Source organism: Temnothorax americanus, unplaced genomic scaffold (genome assembly GCF_048541705.1).
Source record: "Temnothorax americanus isolate GAGA-0224 unplaced genomic scaffold, ASM4854170v1 Scaffold3, whole genome shotgun sequence".
NCBI lineage: Eukaryota > Metazoa > Arthropoda > Insecta > Hymenoptera > Formicidae > Temnothorax > Temnothorax americanus.
Genome location: NW_027509442.1, coordinates 7,086,764 through 7,107,360, shown reverse-complemented (window position 1 = coordinate 7,107,360; position 20,597 = coordinate 7,086,764). Strand labels below are relative to the sequence as shown.

Below are 20,597 nucleotides of genomic sequence, written 5' to 3'. Positions count from 1 at the left end.
TAGATTACGTTTTAGAGATTAAAATTAAAATTGCTTTGAAGAGATTAAAGATTGTCCAATCATTGATTAAAAATTGGCGTTTAGATTAAGATAAAAATTACTTTGAAGAGATTAAAAATTGTTCAGTCATTCACTAAAAATTAGATAAAAATTAAGATTAAAATTACTTTGAAGAGATTAAAAAGTATCCACTCATTGATAAAAATTGGCTAGCTATATGGTTGATATAATAATAGTATAAGCTTACAAATATTTCAATTCTTAATCTCAATTATTGCCCGTTTTAATTTTGATCAATTAAGTCTCAATCTCTCTGAGATACGATCGCAATGCAATCACCAGCTTCAATAAAGATTATAGGTATAAATGTTACAATCCTAATTCTCTTACAGTTCTAAATTCATCTTAACATCTTCACTTTTCATTTTCATGAAACGAAAGAAGGAGCGCGCGGCAACCGCAATATACTTTGCGTGCCGGCTTCGTATCCCTGACGTTACACCCCTGACCGGTCTCTTGCGCACCCTCGATCGGAAGGCACGCATTTTCAGGCGGAATGTTTTCAGGGGGTTAGTAACGCGGCGGTTCGAGTAAAAAAATGGCGGCGGCCGATCGAAGGCGGTGGCGGCGGCGTTATGACGCATGCCGCGCGTCGTCGGTGGCGGCGGCGATGGTGGCGGTGGAGGTGGTGGTGGTGGTGGTGGCGGCGGCGGCGGCGGCGGCGGCGGCGGAGGTGGTGGTGGCGACGGCGACGGCGGCGGCGTCCTTCGGCGGCGCCACCGTCGAACTACCCCCGCAGTTCGATTGGAGACACCGGCCGGTACCGACGGCCGTCGCGACGCTCCGCGACGCGTGTGTGCGTTCGTTCGTGCATCCCTCGTTCGCGTAGAGGTAGAGAAGTAAAAAAAAGGAGTGCAAGGGGAGAAATATCCGCCTGCGAGAGACGAGAGCGAAAGGAGGCCGCGTCCGTGCGACAGGTACGAGGAAAACCGTCGAGCCGAGCTTCCGCCGGCGCGACGCGACGCGACGCGAGGCGACGCAAGACGACGCGAAAACGGGGGTTGAAACGGTGGTGCGTCCGGCGAGGGGGTTGCGCCGCGAGCCCTATACTGAAAAACCGGGAGTTCCGTGGCATCTCGACGACGCTCACGGCCGCTTCGATTCGCGTCGAACGACGCGAATAGTGGCCTTTCCCCCCCCGAAGGGCAACCCTCGCGGAAGCGACGAGCTTTTTCTCTTATTGATTCAGCGGCCCTTCGGTTCGCGGCCAGCGGCGCGCGATCGCTCGATAAGCTACGCGCTCCGCACGCACGCACCGCGGATGCGTATATTTTTCGGCGCGATGAGTCTCTCTCCCTCTCGCGCGCGCGAGACTTCAGCTCTTATCGATCAAAAAACTTTTCACGTATGACTCTCGACGGTTTAATCGGCCCTATACCGCGATAGGGCGTAGATTATCGCTTCTCTCGAGGCCGCTTGCTTGTTGCTCGCGCGCCACGGACTGGTGCGTCGGACGGCCGATCTTTCTTGAGGAACGAATTTCACGCTTAGCCATGTAGATTATTCGGTAATCGTTATAGCGACGTTACGGTGCTGAAGCAGTATTAACGTATTAATGCGCGGAAAAGTAATGTTTCAATTAAACAAATATTCTACATATATATAAATCCCAATACGGGAATACGTTTTCTATATTAGAATTTTGTCCGATATTTATATCGGTGGAAAAAGTCCTTATTTAAAACACCCTTTTTTCGATAAGAATTTTAGTAAATATAAACTGGATTAAATTTCAGGGAATATAAACTGAATTAAAAAATAGATTCGTTTAACACGTCAATCAGCATTATTTTTATTGACTATCACTTTTATTAGTTTCATCAATGCGATTTTGTTGGCTGTTCTGAGTAGTCAATATAATTTTTCAATTTTTATCGAAAATTAAGAATCCCTTAACGCGAATAGTGTTTAATATGCGCGGGAGTGATTTTTATCGTTATAGACCATTTCGATATTAAATCGTATGAACAATAAGAAATTTAGAGTTTCGTGAATAAGTATTTGCTTCAATCGAATTGTGACATAGAACAGCTTTGAGCTACGTGTCAAATGACACTGAACGTCAGTTCGTTAAGGGTTAAAATCTGTTTGTTATCGAACCGCCAGATAATGGCACAATAGTGCAACTTGATTCTCCCTTTGTCACATTGTATTTTGTAGCAGTCTGAATTATATCGTGTGAAAAAAGCTTCTCTTAATTCTTTGACGAGCTGTGTTGCGCAAATACTAAATTACTAAGAGCTGCGGTAAAGTTGCAAGCTACTTCCATATTTCACACGTAATTATATTGCACTTATGTATTAAATGGCAGTATATTAATATACAGTAAAACGTGAAGTAGAGTTTACATTTGATATTATTATACGCGACATAATACACTATAAATACGATTCTTTTGAAATATACGTACAAAAAATCTCTCCAGTATAAAAATAAATATAATTGAAGAAAAATTGATTAAACGAAAACTGATGAAACAGCAAAATTAAAACGACAATTGATGTGTTAATCGAATTTTTTAATATAGCTTTTATTCAAGGAAATTTCAGGTTGCAGTAAATGAACGCATCAAATATCTTTCCATGAAAACAAATATTAATTTGTACCAGGGAAAACTGTTTCATTATTAATTGTCATATTTAATTATCGTGAAGACTTTGTAATATTCCATATTTAAACTTACAATGTTCGATATTTGATTATAACGACATTAAACATGATATTAGTCTGTGACAGAAAATTGTTAATTTAATTTTGCACATTATTTTATATAAAATCTATATGTGTATATACACACGCACACACACATATAGTACACATTGCACATTAAATTATAAATAATAATAAATTTGCGATTGCTAATTTAGCTAGTCATGATTTGTCTTACACAGATAAAGATACACATCGGTGATATAATACAAAGTAAACCATTAATAAATTTTCATCAATCATGCAACAAATAAAATGTAATAACAAAAATAAAAGCTCGAAAGAAAGACTGCAAGATATAATTTGTTCAATGCATAAACGACAGATATAATACGTGGGATTATTGAACAAATCAAGAAAAACAATCATTTCTAAAGTACACAAAAAATAAAATTATATTGCTATCCTAAATATTAAGCATGTTATATTTTGGACTTTGTTAAAAGAATACGCGAATTTAGTTTTTTGTAAGACTTATGTCAAAGTAAAGAACATTTTTTGTAACCAATTTGTTCAATTAAATTACTTTTGGCATATATTCTTATAAAATTAATTTTCTATTACTTTCATGAAAGGCAAACTGTTAATTTAATAATCAAACTATACTTCTTCAATATTTATTTTAATATTTCATATACACACTCGATGCATTAGTTTTTATAATTTCACAATTATACAAATTTATTTCGATTTATTCGATTTTTACGTTTCACATTATCTTTACAAAATAATCGATTTAATTAAATTGATTCAATAAGATTAGAAGATAACCCGCAATTTTTTTGTGTACAATTTTTAGAAAAAATTAAATATTTCCTTACCGCGATCAGTTGTTAAAAAAAAAAAAGATTTGATGCGTGTTTTCTGATTTCAAAGATAATTAGTAGTTAAAAAATCCAATTCTCAACTATACGTAAGAAGAAGACAAATATGACAATACGACAATAAGATATGAGTCGCTTCCGATATTATGGATATAAGACATCGTAATGCGATACGTGTAAACCCGATGCATTTTCCTCACCGACTGCTGCAGCTTACATCGCGCGACCCGGGGATGGAAATTTCGGCCACGAGGCTCTGCCAGGGTAATCTTATCTGCCGCAACTTCGTGACACCAGTCGGTGACTTAAGCTGAAACGTCAACTATCGGCTACGACAGTCGATATCGAGCTTCGCGTTTACCACGATCCTCAAAATCTAAAAGCAGCGGATGTAATGTAGCACGCCTGATATAATCGACAAATCGATTACTTAGCTTCTCGAATTTTATGAGCCTGCAACTGTTTTTGTGCGCTTTATCTTATCTCAGTTATTTTACGAGTTCTGAAAATACGCTCTCATTACAGGATACATAATATAGATTTTGTTTCTCTTTTAATTATTTTATCAGAGCTTTTTTAAAGATAAAACTGAAATAGGAAAAGCATGAAAAATTGAAAGACAAATAACGGTAATATTAGCCATCATTTCGGAAATGTTAAATTAACTACCTATATATTGACATAGTTCGATAAAACGAGATTTGCATATTAACTTATCTCGTATATTGTTCCACGTAACCCACATAACGAAGACACATGTTCCGACAATACTCCGAAAATTTAATTCTAACCACAGTATACGGTTGAATTTTTCTTTCTGCAGCTGCGTACTCGACGTTTTGCATATTCACGTAACGTTCGCGTCTGGCGACACCAACGCTGCGACGGAAAGGTGTAATGCAAGTTTGGCATAATAAGTGAAAAACCTTATTCTAAGGGCGTTAATACTCGCGAGTTCGCGCGTTAATTCTGTAATTGCTGTTGCAGCGCAATTCACCTTACATTTTCCACCGTGCAAACATTCTGCCGGGCTTTCTCGGCGAAAGGATGGTCGCGTCTCGGGAGTTCTTGCGGCAGGATTATATCCTGTCTCTTCGCTCCGCGAATTTTGAAAAAAAAAGAAAAAAAAAGAAAAAGATAGTCAGAGATAGAGACCGAGAGCGAGGCAAAAACAACCCCTTTGTGCGAGCCCGCGGGAAATATGCATGCCCGCATTGATATGCATACGGTGTCAAGTAAATTTGCATGGGGTATCGTGCGAAAATAGAGACCTATCATTTGCCATGATATAACGAGAATAGTAAACGCCGCGAATACTTTGTTACGTATACACGTCATTTGCAACTGAATCGACCTCGACCTGTGTTGGTTCAATTCACTTTTGCAGAACTATGAATGATATTCGCGACTGTCATCACGACAACTGGCTGAATTCACCTTTTACGACATGCTATCATTATTAAAAGCTTCTACAATTTTTTTAGTGACACCTTCTTCTTTTAGTATTAAAACCTTGCATTGAGTTTGATATTACACCTTTAATCGGCAGAACACCGCTTTAAAAGTCACTCCTGTAAAAATTGTTTCTACAAAAATTTTCGTAAACAATAATTGCATTGTACATAATTACTAACAAGCAAAATATTCAAGACACAGCATCGATATATTAATTAAAAATTAAAATTACTTTGACTTATATTCTTTTCATCGGGATCTGAACTTTTCTGTTTTACTTATTGTTTCTTTGGTTCATTTGATCCACAGAGAATCAACAAGGCTCGCGTGATCGGTTCATCGCGTTGTGACGAGTGTCTCGGACCGGTGCATCTCGAATCGCCTGGTGCTAGTAGTCGCGAGTAATTAGTGATTCGAGAGAGAAAGAGAGAGAGAGAGAGAGAGAGAGAGAGAGAGAGAGAGAGAGAGTGTCTCGCGTGTGCTGCGAAGTGATCGACAGGACCCACTGGAGCATGCGACAGTAAGGACTTATCGATCCCGGCGACGTGCATGTTTATCACTGGACAATGGCTGGACTACGCTACGTTTGCCGGCTCTTCGTCATCTTGGGATACTTGTCGGTCGTTCCGGTGCTTGCCCAGAACCCCGTGGAGGAGAAGACCACCTTCGAGGCTGCTTTCCAAGGTGAGTCGTTTTTATTTGTCTCCCTTCCCCTCCTCTTGGATTTATAGACTCTCCGGTAACTTACGTAAGTGGTATGATATACCGATCTGACTTCTGTTTTACGGTCGACATTACTGCAAAAAGGAGCTGCGGTTCATCTCGTGAGCGCGAGATTGATGCACAATATTCTTAATCCAAAGAAGTTCTAACATAATCGCCCCGTTACTTTAGCATTCAAATTCGCACGTTTACGAATAAAATGAAACTAATACTCTCCGCTATTATAATACATATCATAGTACGTATCTCGTGTAATAAAAGTTAACTACATATTTTACAATCTAACGGCTGAGTGAATTTGTACCGTAGTAAAAGAACCTTATAGAATCATTTAATGTCTATAAAGATAAAAGTTATTCATTTTATAATGCGATTAATTATATAATGCAAAAAAATAGTGTTGACTTCGCCTCGGTTTCCCCTACGTTAACGGATAAAAATATTTCAAGAATATTTAATATCAGAATCCAGAAAATTTTGCCTCTCATTCCTACAGTTTCAGTCTAAATAAAACTCTCACTTCCGGTGATTATTTCTTCATGGATACATATAATAGATACTACAGATGCTAAATGCATTTAAATTTTGTGTTCCAATGCAATCTTTTTCCATATTAAGATAGTTTTGACGTAACTATATTAAAGAATAAATCTATATCAAAAGATAAAAGGATATCCTAATATATTTCAGAGCTTACCACACTGAACCATTTCTTAATTATTTTCAAAACTAATTTCGATTCGATCATATCTTATTAAAAACATTAAGAAATTAATAATTTTCAGTTATGGAATAATCCATAAAAAATAAAATATTTTTACTTAACTCTCTACACTTTGCTAAGAAAAACAAATAACATAATCTTAAAATAGATAACACAATCTTAAAATGAGAAAGAGAAAAAGAGAGAGAGAGAGAGAAAGAGAGAGAGAGGTCATTAAAAAAATATATTAATTTTTTGACAAAAATAACTTAAAAATTAGAATACATAATTATTAATATACAACTATTTTATATCCCATAATTCAATAATTAGGTTAATACAAAAATTAAATATCATGTAACGTAACATAAATATTAAAAAATGAAAAAATTGATAAATTTATATTTTAAGTTTATAAATATGTGTTGTTTTTCTATAAAGAGTTTATAAAGAATTACAAGTTAACCATAGATGTAATTCTAAGCATTTTATTCTTAAATAAAGATTTAAATAAAAAAGTTTTCGTTAAAAGAGAATGAAAGAATAGTGTTTATTTTACAGCGGACAACGACTTATGATGTATTTTTTGTTGTAGCCTGGGGTTTATAAAAGTTTGGTGACAATTCATCGTTTATATGGATCATAGATCCAACTTTTTATTACTTTCTCTCACTTTGTCGTTGCATGTATCTTTAAGATAGACTTACTCTGTTTTTTTAAATATTTTAAAAAATTACACTGTGTATAAGATGGAAAAATTCGACTTCTTCACTTCTACGTTTTGATTAAGCTTAAATTATCTTCCTCATCAAAAGTACTACTTTAAATAATGGAGTTTGTCTTTAAAATACATTTTGTATCGAAAATCCATATCCACTTCGTGAAAAGTTAACGACAACATATCGCGAAAAGTCTCGCGACGTAAAAAGTTTTCACGCGGAGTATTAGAAGAACATGGCGTTTTTCCGTTATTTCAAAAAAAAAAAAAAAAAAAAAAAAAAAAATCGCGGGTTCACGCCCATTTGCGGCGCTGGTTCTTAACGAAGCGGACGAATAATTTTTGAAAAATTACCTCGGTGGCTGAATTCCACGGAGCGACGAGTTGAAATTCGCACAAGCGACCGGGGTGAGAGACATGAAAAAAAGGGTCGAGCCAGCGAAATATTTTGCGCCAGTCAGTGAGATATCTGTCGGTTGCCGGTGCGACTGTATTCAGTTAATTGTAGCCTTCGTATCGATCCTCTCGAGAATACGAGAGTGCCGATGGGATCGAGCCGCGGCGCGATAATGTTCGCAATTTTCAAGCTGCCGTGTGTAAATACTTTTTGACCGCTACAACGACGACCGGCTTTTGCTTTCGCAATGTCCATGTATTTGAATATTCAAAACATTACGAGAATGTGGTAATGCCTTTCGACTATGTGTCAATATGTGCGCGCTTATTTGTTACCCAAATCCTGATAACGCTAATCGCGTTAGCACGCGATCAACGCCATACATTTAATATGCTTGTACTTTCAATTAACACAACTTGACGTTCGCTTATGTTGCGTGCCGCAAATATTGTCGCTCATTTTATCGTATATATTTATCGAAATAAATGAGAAATAAGGAAAGATAACGGTCTATTGAGTATAACAATGAATCGCGATTACATTGTTGTATTATATTTAAGGTAAGATAATCCATGTATAGACCTGTTTAATGTAAAACGCCCGAGCTTTTAAGAAGCTGCGATCCGTGTAACGTGTAATTAAAAGATTAATTAATTAAATAATAAAAAATAATAAAAGATGATCGTTTTATATAGGGTGTAATATATCGGTCGTGCAATGCATTCCACGGTATCGCCGCGATACGAAACGTGTTGATTCAACGGTAAAAACAACGCCGTGTTGGACTATGCGCGTTAAATTGAATTATATGTGACCTGTTGAAATGAATTGAATTCCAGCAAAGCCGACGTTATTCCGCGCGGAACTATTCGGCGGATTCGTGGCGGTCGTGCAAGTATTTATGCAACATTTACGATCGATTAATGCGCAGAGCCGCACGAGAATCGATATACACCAGTCCCGCCAAAAGCCATTAGAGCTTTATATTTCCGCCATTTTCTCCGACCGACATTGGCCAGCATGCCGTATTGTCGTGAGCTTCGCTCTCCATCTCGACTGCCAATATTCCAATGGCAATAACGCGAATAATGTCGAGCGATTTTTCATCGCGAATGAATGCGGGCGCGTCAATGCTATTGCGTGAAACAAGATGACTTTCATTTATTTCTCACGGCAATCAGTAAGCGTATTTTCATACTAAATGAAACTGATAATTGTGCATAGGCGAGCTTTGTATAACTGGCCTCTCAACGCAAACCTCCTATACGTAAAACGATTTCAAACGTAAACAGGTATACGTATAATTTTGTATTTCGATTTTCGAATGTTCGACTTTTGGAATTTAATTTGATTCTCCATGCTAAGATACCTTCGAATATCCAGTAAATTCATAAAATTTCATTTTCAAATAATTAACAATAAATTATAAATTAAGACATTTTGTATATAACTTGAAAAAAAATTTTAACTAAATAATATTTATAAATTAAAAGATGTATATTTTCTATTTTTTATCTTAATATTAAAAAACAAATTTATATTAATTCTTGTTTAATTACTGAGATCTCTATTGTAAAGATAAGAATTGTGACTGTTTAATTATCTTTATACATTTTATATTTAGAAACTTCATACAATTTAATTAAGTAAGACTATTAATGAGGTCTCAAGGAAAACATAGTTTGTGTTTATCATGTAAATGTACCATATTATAGATTAAATTTTCTAACTTTACGGGACGCGCGAATATCATATATCGTAACTCTAATAATTTGCATAATATAGAGCTAACAGCAATATGTATTTACACCGCAAAACGTTATAGCCGCGCGTTCTCATCCACATAGTCGTTAAACAAAGTCGCACATGCATTTTACATGGATATTCGTGCATGATTTCCCGCGCGTAGCCGCTATTCTCAGAAAGCTCGTTCCGCCATTCGCTCGCGCCTAAAGGGCATCAAACTGCGATATTAATCGCTCGCTATCCCATTAGCAAATGGGCCCCGCGCGGGGGTTTCACTCGCGCAGAGGGAGCGTGCACGCGAGTCATTAACATTAACGCACCCTTTCTGCGTCGTTAACATAGTGGCGCGCGCAATTCTCTATATATACGCGTAAACTGTTCGCGCGTGCTATTGTTTAACGCATTTCCGAGACATTAAAAGTCATGTCGGGAGATTTAAGTGCGCGATAACGCTATCGCCGACGTCGATTAAAAGCGCGCGTGCGCCCGCGTGCGGCCACGACGAAATAGCGATAGATAATAAAGCGGGCCAATTTTCTTATAACTCGAAGATTGGTCAATTAAAAAGCGATCCGTGTTCCCGACGACTAACGGCAATTAAAGCTTTAGAGAGAATAATTGAACTTTGCATCGGACGGAAAAGTGCACGGCCGCGAATAGTAGCTTATTAAAATTTATGTAGCTTTCGCGTACAATGACATTTCTAGAACACAAACGGTGTCTGACGGAATGAACAGTTAAAATCTGTTATGTCACTTATTAAATTATTAAACGTATCAAAAGATTGCCCTCTTTTTTGCATCGTATATATAATTACACCTAGTTTCTGTATTAAATCACTAAATCAAGCTATTTTCTTTCGTGGCTAACATTTGAAAATATTTATTCTGTAATCTTGAGTGTTAATTGTTACTACAAGATTTTAACTTATATATTAATTACTTTTGTTTATCGAATGAGGCGTGTGCCGTGCAAATTTATATATTTGCTCATTAAGTATTCAATAATTTTATCGTGGAATTAAAAAAATGTATGAAAATCCTTCATCACAACTTTCTGTGTATCGATTGATAACATATTTATACATGAACTAATAAATTATGAAATATACCGCAACGCGTTCAACATACTCATCTTATATTTAAGTTTTGAAAATGTATCCGATTAATCAAGAAAATTCTATACCCCATTTGAGAATAATTCATATTGCAAAATCCAATAATTTCCAATTCAATATTCTCTTCTATATCAGCAAATAAATTGTGTTTAGATAATTACACATTTTGTTTCTTCGTAACTGTTTTTAAATCACAAAAAGGATACATTTTACATAAAAAATCAATTATCGCTTATTTGCTAAATATAAAAAATATGTATAAAACAAAAACTGTATTTTTTTCAGATAAATTCGTGTTTTATTACATATTTCACGCATGGTTTTTCCTTTTTATATGATATTTTATTGAATAGTATAGTATATAACGATTAACATGAGAATTAACATGAGAAGAGAGAAAAGTCGATAAATCTGTAATTTATTGTTTGAAATGTACCACTCGACAGAGATTTAAATAATTCATTCAATGAAAGCCTGATGATATCGTTTATCGGTATTTATGATATTTTATGACATCACTCTTTTTATTCTTCTTGACTATTCATTTTATAATTCCCAGTCACGTATGTTGGATATGATAAACACATGATACAAACAATGGTCCACTTAATATCCGATAAGATTAAAAAATAAAACAATGAAGACTATAACAAAGAAAATAGAAAACACGAAAAAAAATAATATCTGCGAAAAATAATATATATAGATGAAAGGGGGTTTTGATTTCTAAATATCTGATTGCCAGCTGTGCCCATTTAATGGTAGAATGGTATTTATGAGTGTTACAGCTACTATACTTAGAGTATACATTACCGATTATACCTGATGTCTACAAGTGTTAGAGTATATCACGGCATACGGGCGATTATATATGTCATCGCATTGCAGACGATGTAGCAACGTCGCTTTGCGTCGCGTCGCATCGTGTCGCGTCGCCTCGAATCAAACCAAGATCCACATTGTACTTAAGGCCATACAGCATAGTTTGCGTAGCTCCGTATGTATGGCGCGCAGTAGAATCATAGCCTCAACCCTGGGTTCACATGTGCCATGCAATCGGTTCATTCGCCCGCACCTTCGTAAGGGGATGCAAACACTAACATGAATTCCGTTTCAGGAACAGGATTTAGTCTCTAAACTGGTTTATTTTATCCCGATATTCGGGCTGCCGATATCTAGCAGAATCGGCTAAAGCAGAAATCACTTTACGGCCTTTGTATTATTAAAGTATTTATAAGTAAACAGATAAGGAAAAAAAGATAATTTTTATAGTTACTCTCGAGTAAACGTTACTTTAACGAAATGCTAATTTTATGGATGCCAAAACTTGTTAAAGAGTCTGTTAAAATATAATATTACAAAAGAGTGAGGCGACCCATGTAGTAACTGTTGTAAAATATGAAACATTCTTTTTGTTATTTTATGCCCGTATTTATCCGCGTACGATTTATCCGTTATTTAATTTCATCGGATTGCAAATTATCTGCAACTATTTCTGTCTGTTTCCTTCATGTGTCCACATTCATATGTTTTACCCACATTTCGCGTATGCTTTGAATTCCGCGTTTCACGTGAAAATGTATCCGGGTAATGAGAACTTGAGTATTTCCCGAAAGTCGAGTAATTACCCGGATGCGCGGTGTATATCCGGGTAACCGGATATCAATATCTCTCGAGTCTAAACTCATTGCTTCTCTGTCAAAAGTAAAGCTGAAGCGTCCTTTAGCTGTAATTTCTCGCAAGAGAATATTGCACATTATTAAAATGAGAAATAAAAAGATAAAGATAGAGGTTAGAGAAGGGAAAATATATGTACAAAAAAATGCACTGTCGTAAGATCTCGGCGTGTAATCGGATGTCTTAACAAATAAAAAGTCGATCGTATAAACTTAGCAAATAAATAACGAATTAAATTAACAATGACAAGAGTATATAGTTTCGGAGCTGACGATTTTGATGCATGGGTATTTACAACAACCGCCGGAACAAAATTCTATCGTATTCTACGAAACATCACGCGACATCGGTTTTATTACGTAGCCGGTGCATTGACGAGTCGAGTGCAATGCGATATATATTTCCCGGTAGTGTACCGCCATGAAAATAATGCCAGTTTTTCCCACGCGGGCAGTTTTTCGTAAAAAGTACACACACGACCGAGCGGGATATTGGAATTTTCAATGTTCTATGTCTGCGGCAAGGGGGGTGGGCAACTACTATGGAAAAATGTAGTGCATCGAGGTGAAACGAGTCGCGTGATTCGTCGCAGAATGCAGCGTGCGCGATGCAAGTTCGGCGTGCATGCGTCGTTGCAGATTCAACAGCGGATTTCGCTTCTTCCAGTATTATTCCCGCTCGCGTTACGTTTTATTAATCGTTTCGTTGTGCAAACACCTAATTTTACAATTCCGCCGATTTCGCTTTTTACGCGCTTGTCTTTTTCTAACGTGGAACGTAATGTACACAGGCACTATATTTGATTACTATGTTTATTGAAGCATCCACGAGAACCTCTACCTCTACGTAATTCATCTATTATGTAAATGAGAGATTCAGTGCATGTATAATCTCTGTTACGTATAATACTGGCATACGATAAACATATAAGCATATGATAAACATACTAGTTTGCTGTTCAATTAGGGCTTCTATTTTAACGTGGTAAACATGTAAGAAGCTATTTAAAAAACTTTAGGTTGCTCTCGCAATTTTAAAGATACGATCGATATAAAATATTTACTCTGCTTTCTAAAATATATGAGAAGTTTGTTTATGTACGGTTTTATATTACGAGGAAAATATTTGGCGTAGAAAGGAAAACCAAGTCATTTTGTAACTTCAATTTGTTAATCATATTATAGAAAAGAAGGTAAATATTTGTGGAAATGAAAATTTATATGTTTGTACACTCATAAAGCACGTGGCTTTCTATTTATGTAGGCTAATGGCAAAAACATGTTGACTGAAAAGGATTCGAGCCGTTTAAAATATTTTTATTAAAAAATTGAAAATCAGAAATAAAAAATTCTGATTAAAACGTTTTCATAAACAGACCGACAACACAGAAATATTTTAATTGTACGTATCGTTGTGCGAATGACTGGCTTTATATGAGGTCCACTTAGCAAGCACTTTCGTTAAACTAAAATTAAGTGTGAAATATACGCATTAGGTATGCATATGTGCAAATTGAAAAGTCCACATACAAATTGAATGCGCTTTATTTTCATTCGTGATGCCTGATGCCCGAAAGATGAGCTCGCTGGAAATAAAAGCGCCATGAAATTTTACTGCATTCAATATGTAATGCACTTTTTTATTAAATCTTTTTTGCTCCCATGCTGTCCCCATCCAATTGCGCTTTATGTAAAATATTTCGCAATATGTCGCTATTTTGACTATTTCACGAAATCGTTGGGAAATATATCGTTGTGAATATTTAATGTTGATGACGTTGCTAAAACGAAATCGTTGCTCTGTACCTGCAGTTCTTTTCACAATAATGTTCAAAAGTACAAATTGCAACATCACATGTACATATACGATTTGTAGTACTTTTAAACATTATTCATGAATATGATATCATTATCATTAATATGTATAATTCTTGGACGACATAAATTGTTAGTTTTAACATCAAAGCAAATTGTTATAATTATTCTACTCTACTCCTATTATTATTATCCATTATACTATTACTATTCTCTGGTCCATATAATTTTTTGGAATTATTGAAAATATTATTTCATAAGTAATAGTAAAAAAATGTATAAAACAAAGTGTTCCACAATCATTGTCATTTAATATTTTAATAGCATATTCCGAAGGTTAACTCGAATAAAATAATCTTGATTGATAATATTAAAGCCACAAGTTTTCGAATTATAAACTGATTAAAGTTGATCAATGTTATCGCGTGGTTATTGATTCTTACAGCTTAGATAACATTGAATTTTACAGTTTAATAAATTTTATCTTTTGACTTTTTATATGCAGATACTACGTGAGCTGATTCAAATCAGCTAAAATATTGTTCTTAACGGATCTGTGAGAGAAACGTTATATTTGATTATATTTTGAATTTAAACTTTAACTACTCAAGTTTTTTGTATTTATAACATAATTCTCACAGATCCATTACTTCAAATTAAAATACAAAATTCGTGTATTTCACAGTGAAATAATTTAACACGCATCGACATGATGCGCAGCAGCGGAGTTGATAACACGACACAATAACATACCCCTAAATTGACTTATAAAATACGAATATATTCAAATTATAATAGAACGTTTAAAATAATTAATTTAAAAAATAGTTATTATATGCATAATAGTATTACAGAAATAATTCACATAAGTTATATATATAATTAACAATTTCCATACATTATTGCTTCGTTTTCCACTGCAAATAAATAAATCGAGCGCAATGCTTTTCGTTTAATTGCTCATCTCGATAAGTTTACGAATCGTACATATTTTTAATAATGTGCATATTTTTCAATCTTGCTTTTTCGACGAATATCGCATTGTAACCTATTACGCGTGGTGATTTGGTGCGTTCATAAAAAGGTCTGTCAGCGTACATTGCAACAGTGAAACTGATTAATTTATTGCTAGTCGTAAAATATTTGCAGTAAATTTCAGCGTTGCAACGACAATTACATGACATAAAACGTCAGCACTGAAATTTTTAATCGTATCGGTCGGTCACACTGAACGAATGTTAATTGTTGAATTGTTTTTCCGTACAACTTGCTAAATACATTTAGTTTAACAACTGCTCGTATATTTATGAATATATTAAATAAAAACAAAGTGTGTGTGTGTGTATGTGTGAGAGAGAGAGAGAGAAAGAGAATAAGAGAAAAAACAATTATATAAAAAGTATTAAAATATTATTGTATAAAATCCAATATTTAAAAATATATATTGCAAAATATTAGATTTTGCAATACATATCATTGCACTAAGTTATTTAAATTCGTTATTGTTGCTGACACTTCAATTATATCATAAACATAAGTTTATACTCAACATTTATTTCGAAAGAATTCTTATGTCATATACAAGATTGATTTAATCCTTCGTGTTACTCAGCATAATGAAAAACTAATTACGACGCTGTAATTCTGAATATTACGTTTTGTACACCTGCCACGATTTAATATTTCACTATATTTTTTGTAAATTTGTTGGTTGTTGGATTAAATAACAAAATAAATTCGCGAGAAAATAGTTTTACGCCGCGATAGGCTCGATGGCATTTAGTTGCCTGTATATGTCGTAACATATACCTTTTTCTCATCGCAAATTTTATACAACTTCTTTCTACGCCTCGGTATTACTGCGATGTGTTGACAAAAAAATGTATCAAAATAGAGCTGCTAGTAAAATATTACGTAGCGCAAAACTCTACAAAATTTGTGAAATATATACCAAAAGGTGAACAGCAAATATAATCAATTTATTACTTCTGTTGGAAAATTATTTAGAGAAGTAGCATACCGTCTTTTTTTTACTGCTGCATGCATATTTGACCGGTATCCTGTCTCAGAGTTAATGCGATAAAAATCTTTAGTTATAGGCATAGATGCGCATGCTTCTGTTGATTAAAGGATGAAGCTGAACAAGCTATAATTATAAGCTATATCTTATAGCTATAGCTATATCTATATAGCTATAACTAGCTATAGATATTTGAGTTGTTACTTTCGCCTCGCGTTACTTTTGACCCCGCTCTACCCTACATACATATACAATTATACATATATATATAAATTTTCGTTACTGTAAATTCACATCTGTATGACGTATACGGATTGTAATATCCTATAAGGATAAAAATAAAGGTATAAGAGATTATATATCTATATCAGAATTTTTATACGGATTGATCTTTTACAAAGTACGTCCAAGCTGTGTAAATATGCTATTAGGGGCGGGAACGGAGAATGCGCGAACAGTTGCGTTTGCAACTCATCGCCGCCGTCTATTTCGATGTTTCTCCCTTTGTTCGCCACTTCGCGCCACCTCGAATTCCCTCGGCACGCATAACTTACTCACGTCCCCGTTTCCCTACCGTGTTTCAGGAAGATGCGGGCACGGATCGCCCTGCGAGCAGCTCTGCTACGAACTCCACGACGGCATGTACGAGTGCGACTGCAGGGACGGCTACATACTTCATAAAAATGGATACAGCTGCGCCGGTGAGTGTGACTCGATTCAATCCTTATCCCGCTTTGCAATTCGCATTCATGGCGGGCGACATCTTTGATTTCCCTAATAAAATTTTGCGCTGTGCCATGCCGGCAAAACTTTTTGATGCGACGCGCGTATTGTTTCCGAAGCGCCGCTCTCTCGCCGCTGTTGAATCTCTCGCTCGATTCCCGGAGAGTTTTGTTGCAGAAGTATCCTTCAAAAGCGAACTGTTATTATCTTCGAATTGCTGGGGTAATATTTTTTTGATAACACCATTGCAGTTTTACTAGGTTGGAAAACCATCGAAAGTTCGAAAGTTTTAGAAATATGTTTCGCGAGAGTTTTTATACTTTCTTTTTTAGCTTTACGATAATCTCTCTCTAACTTTATGGAACACATTTAAATTTAAAGGTCTTATAGCAATGGCTCCTTTTTTATAAAATTATTTGGGCTTTCGATCAGACTTTGTTCTCCATCAGGTAATTTTTGAAATATTCTTAATTTATTTCTTATAATATCTGGATTTTTTTTAAACTTTCTGTGTGTGAAAACACTTTTCTCTTTTATTTTAATTTTTACTTCTTATTATAATAAAACCGCATTACGTTCTATAACTGTAAGCTTAAGCTGTAAATTGTAAGCTCTTTTTTTGGTGCAGTCATATAAAATTGTCGAAAGCAAACGAAATAAATTCTTTAACAGCTATTTTAAATAAATTTGTTTTTTATATGTCATTACTCGCATTCGATTGTATGTGTGTGAGAATTGATAAAATATATTAAAAATATATTCCCTTTATATATATATATATATATATATATATATATATATATATATAAAATATATATATATATATATATATATATATATATATATATATATATATATTATATTCTACATTAGTAAATATATAGTATAATTTAGTCTTTATATAGGTCCAACATTTTCAATTAAGAAAGAGGAGTACTGAAAAGTATGTTTCTCTCTGAGAACTTACTTTGGACAGGCGTCTGCTATGTATTGTCTCAGTCCATATCTATAAGGTCTATGTATGAGAATGTCGAATCATTCGCTAGATGGGATCCGCTAACTGGCGTTTCTCGTATTTAAAATACGACGAACGATGGTATATAAAAGCAGTTTGTTGGAATAACAGCTTGTCGGTATTCATAGTCATATCTTATATTTAAGACCGAAATAAGATCCGATTATGAATACCGGGGGGGTTAACCGATTGATAATCTTACTAACAAAAAATAAAAAAAAATGAAAAAAAATAGAGCCGTTCGGAATCGGCGTTATAAACTGTAGGTCCCATGGTGTCAAAATGACACCTAATAATATTGTAAAAAAAATACACAAGAAAACAAAAATAATCGTTTCCCGTAATTTTTGAATGCTAACTATGATCCCGTTTATTCCTCTATTACGTCATAAATAAATTATTTATAAATTAATTTTATAGAAATATTATTTGATATTTTGTATATAGGTACCAAATATTCGTATAAATGAACACTGCACTTTAAATAATAAAATAGTTTCATTAACATTTATCTATACGGGTATACCTTTCCAGTACATACGTGAGTCTGTTGCGTTCGACGCTATTTTCCCTACGTTAAAGTATTTAGAAAACTTATAAAAAAATACAATTTTTGGAGTAGATTTTTTTCAAAACGGGAGGGTGAAAAATTCCCAAAAAATTCACATAATTCTATTTTGCATTCCAGAACAACATATTAAAATTTCATGAAACTGGAAAAAGAGAAAAAAAATTTTTCAGTTATGCAATCATCAGAAAATAAAGAAAAAATGAATTAGACATTGTAATTTTTTATCGAGATTTTCTATTACTTTATATAATGTCGGTAAAAGTAATAATATAACTTGTATTACGTGTAAAATTTATTTATCGCGTCATCGAAAAATTACGAGGTAAAAAGCTCGCGCACTCGTTGCAAATTTATCTCGACAATCTCAAGTTCAAGCTGTTTACAGTGCCATGCCCGTATTAAAGGTAATATCTCATTTCGCGTGGAATTGCGCGGAATACATTTCGCGTCGGGCTTATGAAATACGGAGAGAAGGCATTGTGAAAGAAAAATACGGCAAAATTATCCATAAATCACAAAGATTTTTGGGGATAGCTATGATTTATCGCTAGTTTAATCTTATGTAAGGGTTTTTGTGTGTCACGGCACAAGTGTCTCGAACCAAGCATCACGTTATCATAAATGTGATACGTAATATAATCGATGCGTGACATTCAAGCAAAATAAATAACGTATAAAGTATATAATGATCATTTTTTATTTTAACAAATAAATAAAAGGGTTGCTCTTGTACTTTCTCAGAATATGGAAAGTGCATAGTTAATATTCCTTGTTGTCTGTTATGCTATATTTTCGTGCATTTTTGCTTTAAATAGAGAAAGAAAATAGTTATATTTTAGAAAGAATATAAAATATTAAAATAATTTCTGCGTTTTAATTGCACTCACACACATTTTAATCACGCCATGTGCGGCACCATTACTGACCTACAGTATGCAACTCGGTACAACTGTTGCAACAAAATTACGCGGTTCCATTTATCCAATAGACGTTTTTCTCACGAGCGAACGCGACAGGAAATTTGGTGGGAAGTTCGCCGACGATCGCCTCCGTTAATTGCTTTCCGATTGATTGTTCGCGGAATTCCATTATTACAGCCTATCCACGATCGGAATGCTTATCTCGGTACACTCGCGACCAAAGTTTTCCCCTATATGATTCACGTAAACCACCTTTTTAAGAATTTGCGAAAAAAGAATACAACTTTTAAAACACACTGCATTTCGACTTGTCTATCAAAAGTCTTATTTTTGAGAGCACAAGTTGCATAGATTGAAACAATCGGTAAAAAATTACGTGAGAACAAAAGCATCCGCAAAACTACAACGATCGTTAATTGCTAAAATTAGAATGCGCGCCGGCGAGAATCGCAAAAAAGAAATTATATTACTTGTAACACGTTTATTCCCGACTTATCATGTTACGCAAAGCATAACTCGCAGTTAATTATTGATAACGGCTTCGTTTTTTTACAGAAATATTGCACAATTAATGCAGCTCGAAAAGAGAACTTGTGTCCGTTTCGAATTTAACTGTTCTAAAACATCAATTACTATCAATTACTACAGAATGAAACTGTATTCCAATTTTGTATTTTATGTGCCATATTGGAAATAAATTTGTCCGTCGTTTTATTTTAACTATCAAACGACAATCATTATGAATTTCATTGTTATTATCGGTTTTACTTACGTATCTATTAGGAACATTTCATCGGATAACACAATAAATTCAACTCCGTCGTATTTTTACTACGCGATTTCCTCTATCCGTTGCTCGCCGAATCTAATCATGCAATCTAACTAACATGAATGTTGCATCCTCGTTCCTCCGCTCGGATCTCACTTCTGGATTTAATTTCGCGGCTGGTAAAACTCCGACATCTTTTATTTCTTTCTTTTAGCTCCCGCGCGTTGAATCTGATGGTACCGCCATTGTAAATACTTCCTTCTCCGCTGCCACGAATCCAAATCGATCCCACTGTCTTGCGCTAATTGTGCTCCCTTCAGTACGGCAAAGTTTGTGAATCTGATTCTTATATTGATTCTATCCTTGATTCTGACTCTCAATTTGGCGACCTTCGCTCGTTAAATTATAAATTTTTTGCTCTTTTTATCTTTTTTCTATTTTTTCGCTTTTTTATTTTATAAGCAATTATATATCGTTTCTATACCTAATATATGTTTCCGCTACTGTCTGTTCAAAGTAAGGCAAAGTAAGGCAAATATTAATTCTAGAATAATAAATAATTAATAAGAAAACATTTATTGAAAAGAATGAACTTTTTCTCATAATGTCCCCCCTAATTAATTTCGTAACTCTTCA

General features: G+C 34.7%; 2 protein-coding genes across 2 annotated transcripts in view; one reads left to right on the top strand and one right to left on the bottom strand.

Moving 5' to 3' along the window:
- LOC143900251 (ADP-ribosylarginine hydrolase CG2909-like) overlaps positions 1–20,597 on the bottom strand; it is a 56,989-nt gene that overhangs the window by 34,591 nt on the left and 1,801 nt on the right. The window lies entirely within an intron of this gene.
- Positions 792–20,597, top strand: part of LOC143900237 (pikachurin) — a 94,392-nt gene continuing 74,586 nt past the window's right edge. Inside the window, exons 1-3 of the mRNA XM_077411340.1 lie at positions 792–977; positions 5,358–5,732; positions 16,548–16,664. Coding sequence (XP_077267466.1) covers positions 5,615–5,732; positions 16,548–16,664 — 235 coding nt within the window. The 5' untranslated portion in view covers positions 792–977; positions 5,358–5,614. The remainder of the gene's footprint in view (positions 978–5,357; positions 5,733–16,547; positions 16,665–20,597) is intronic.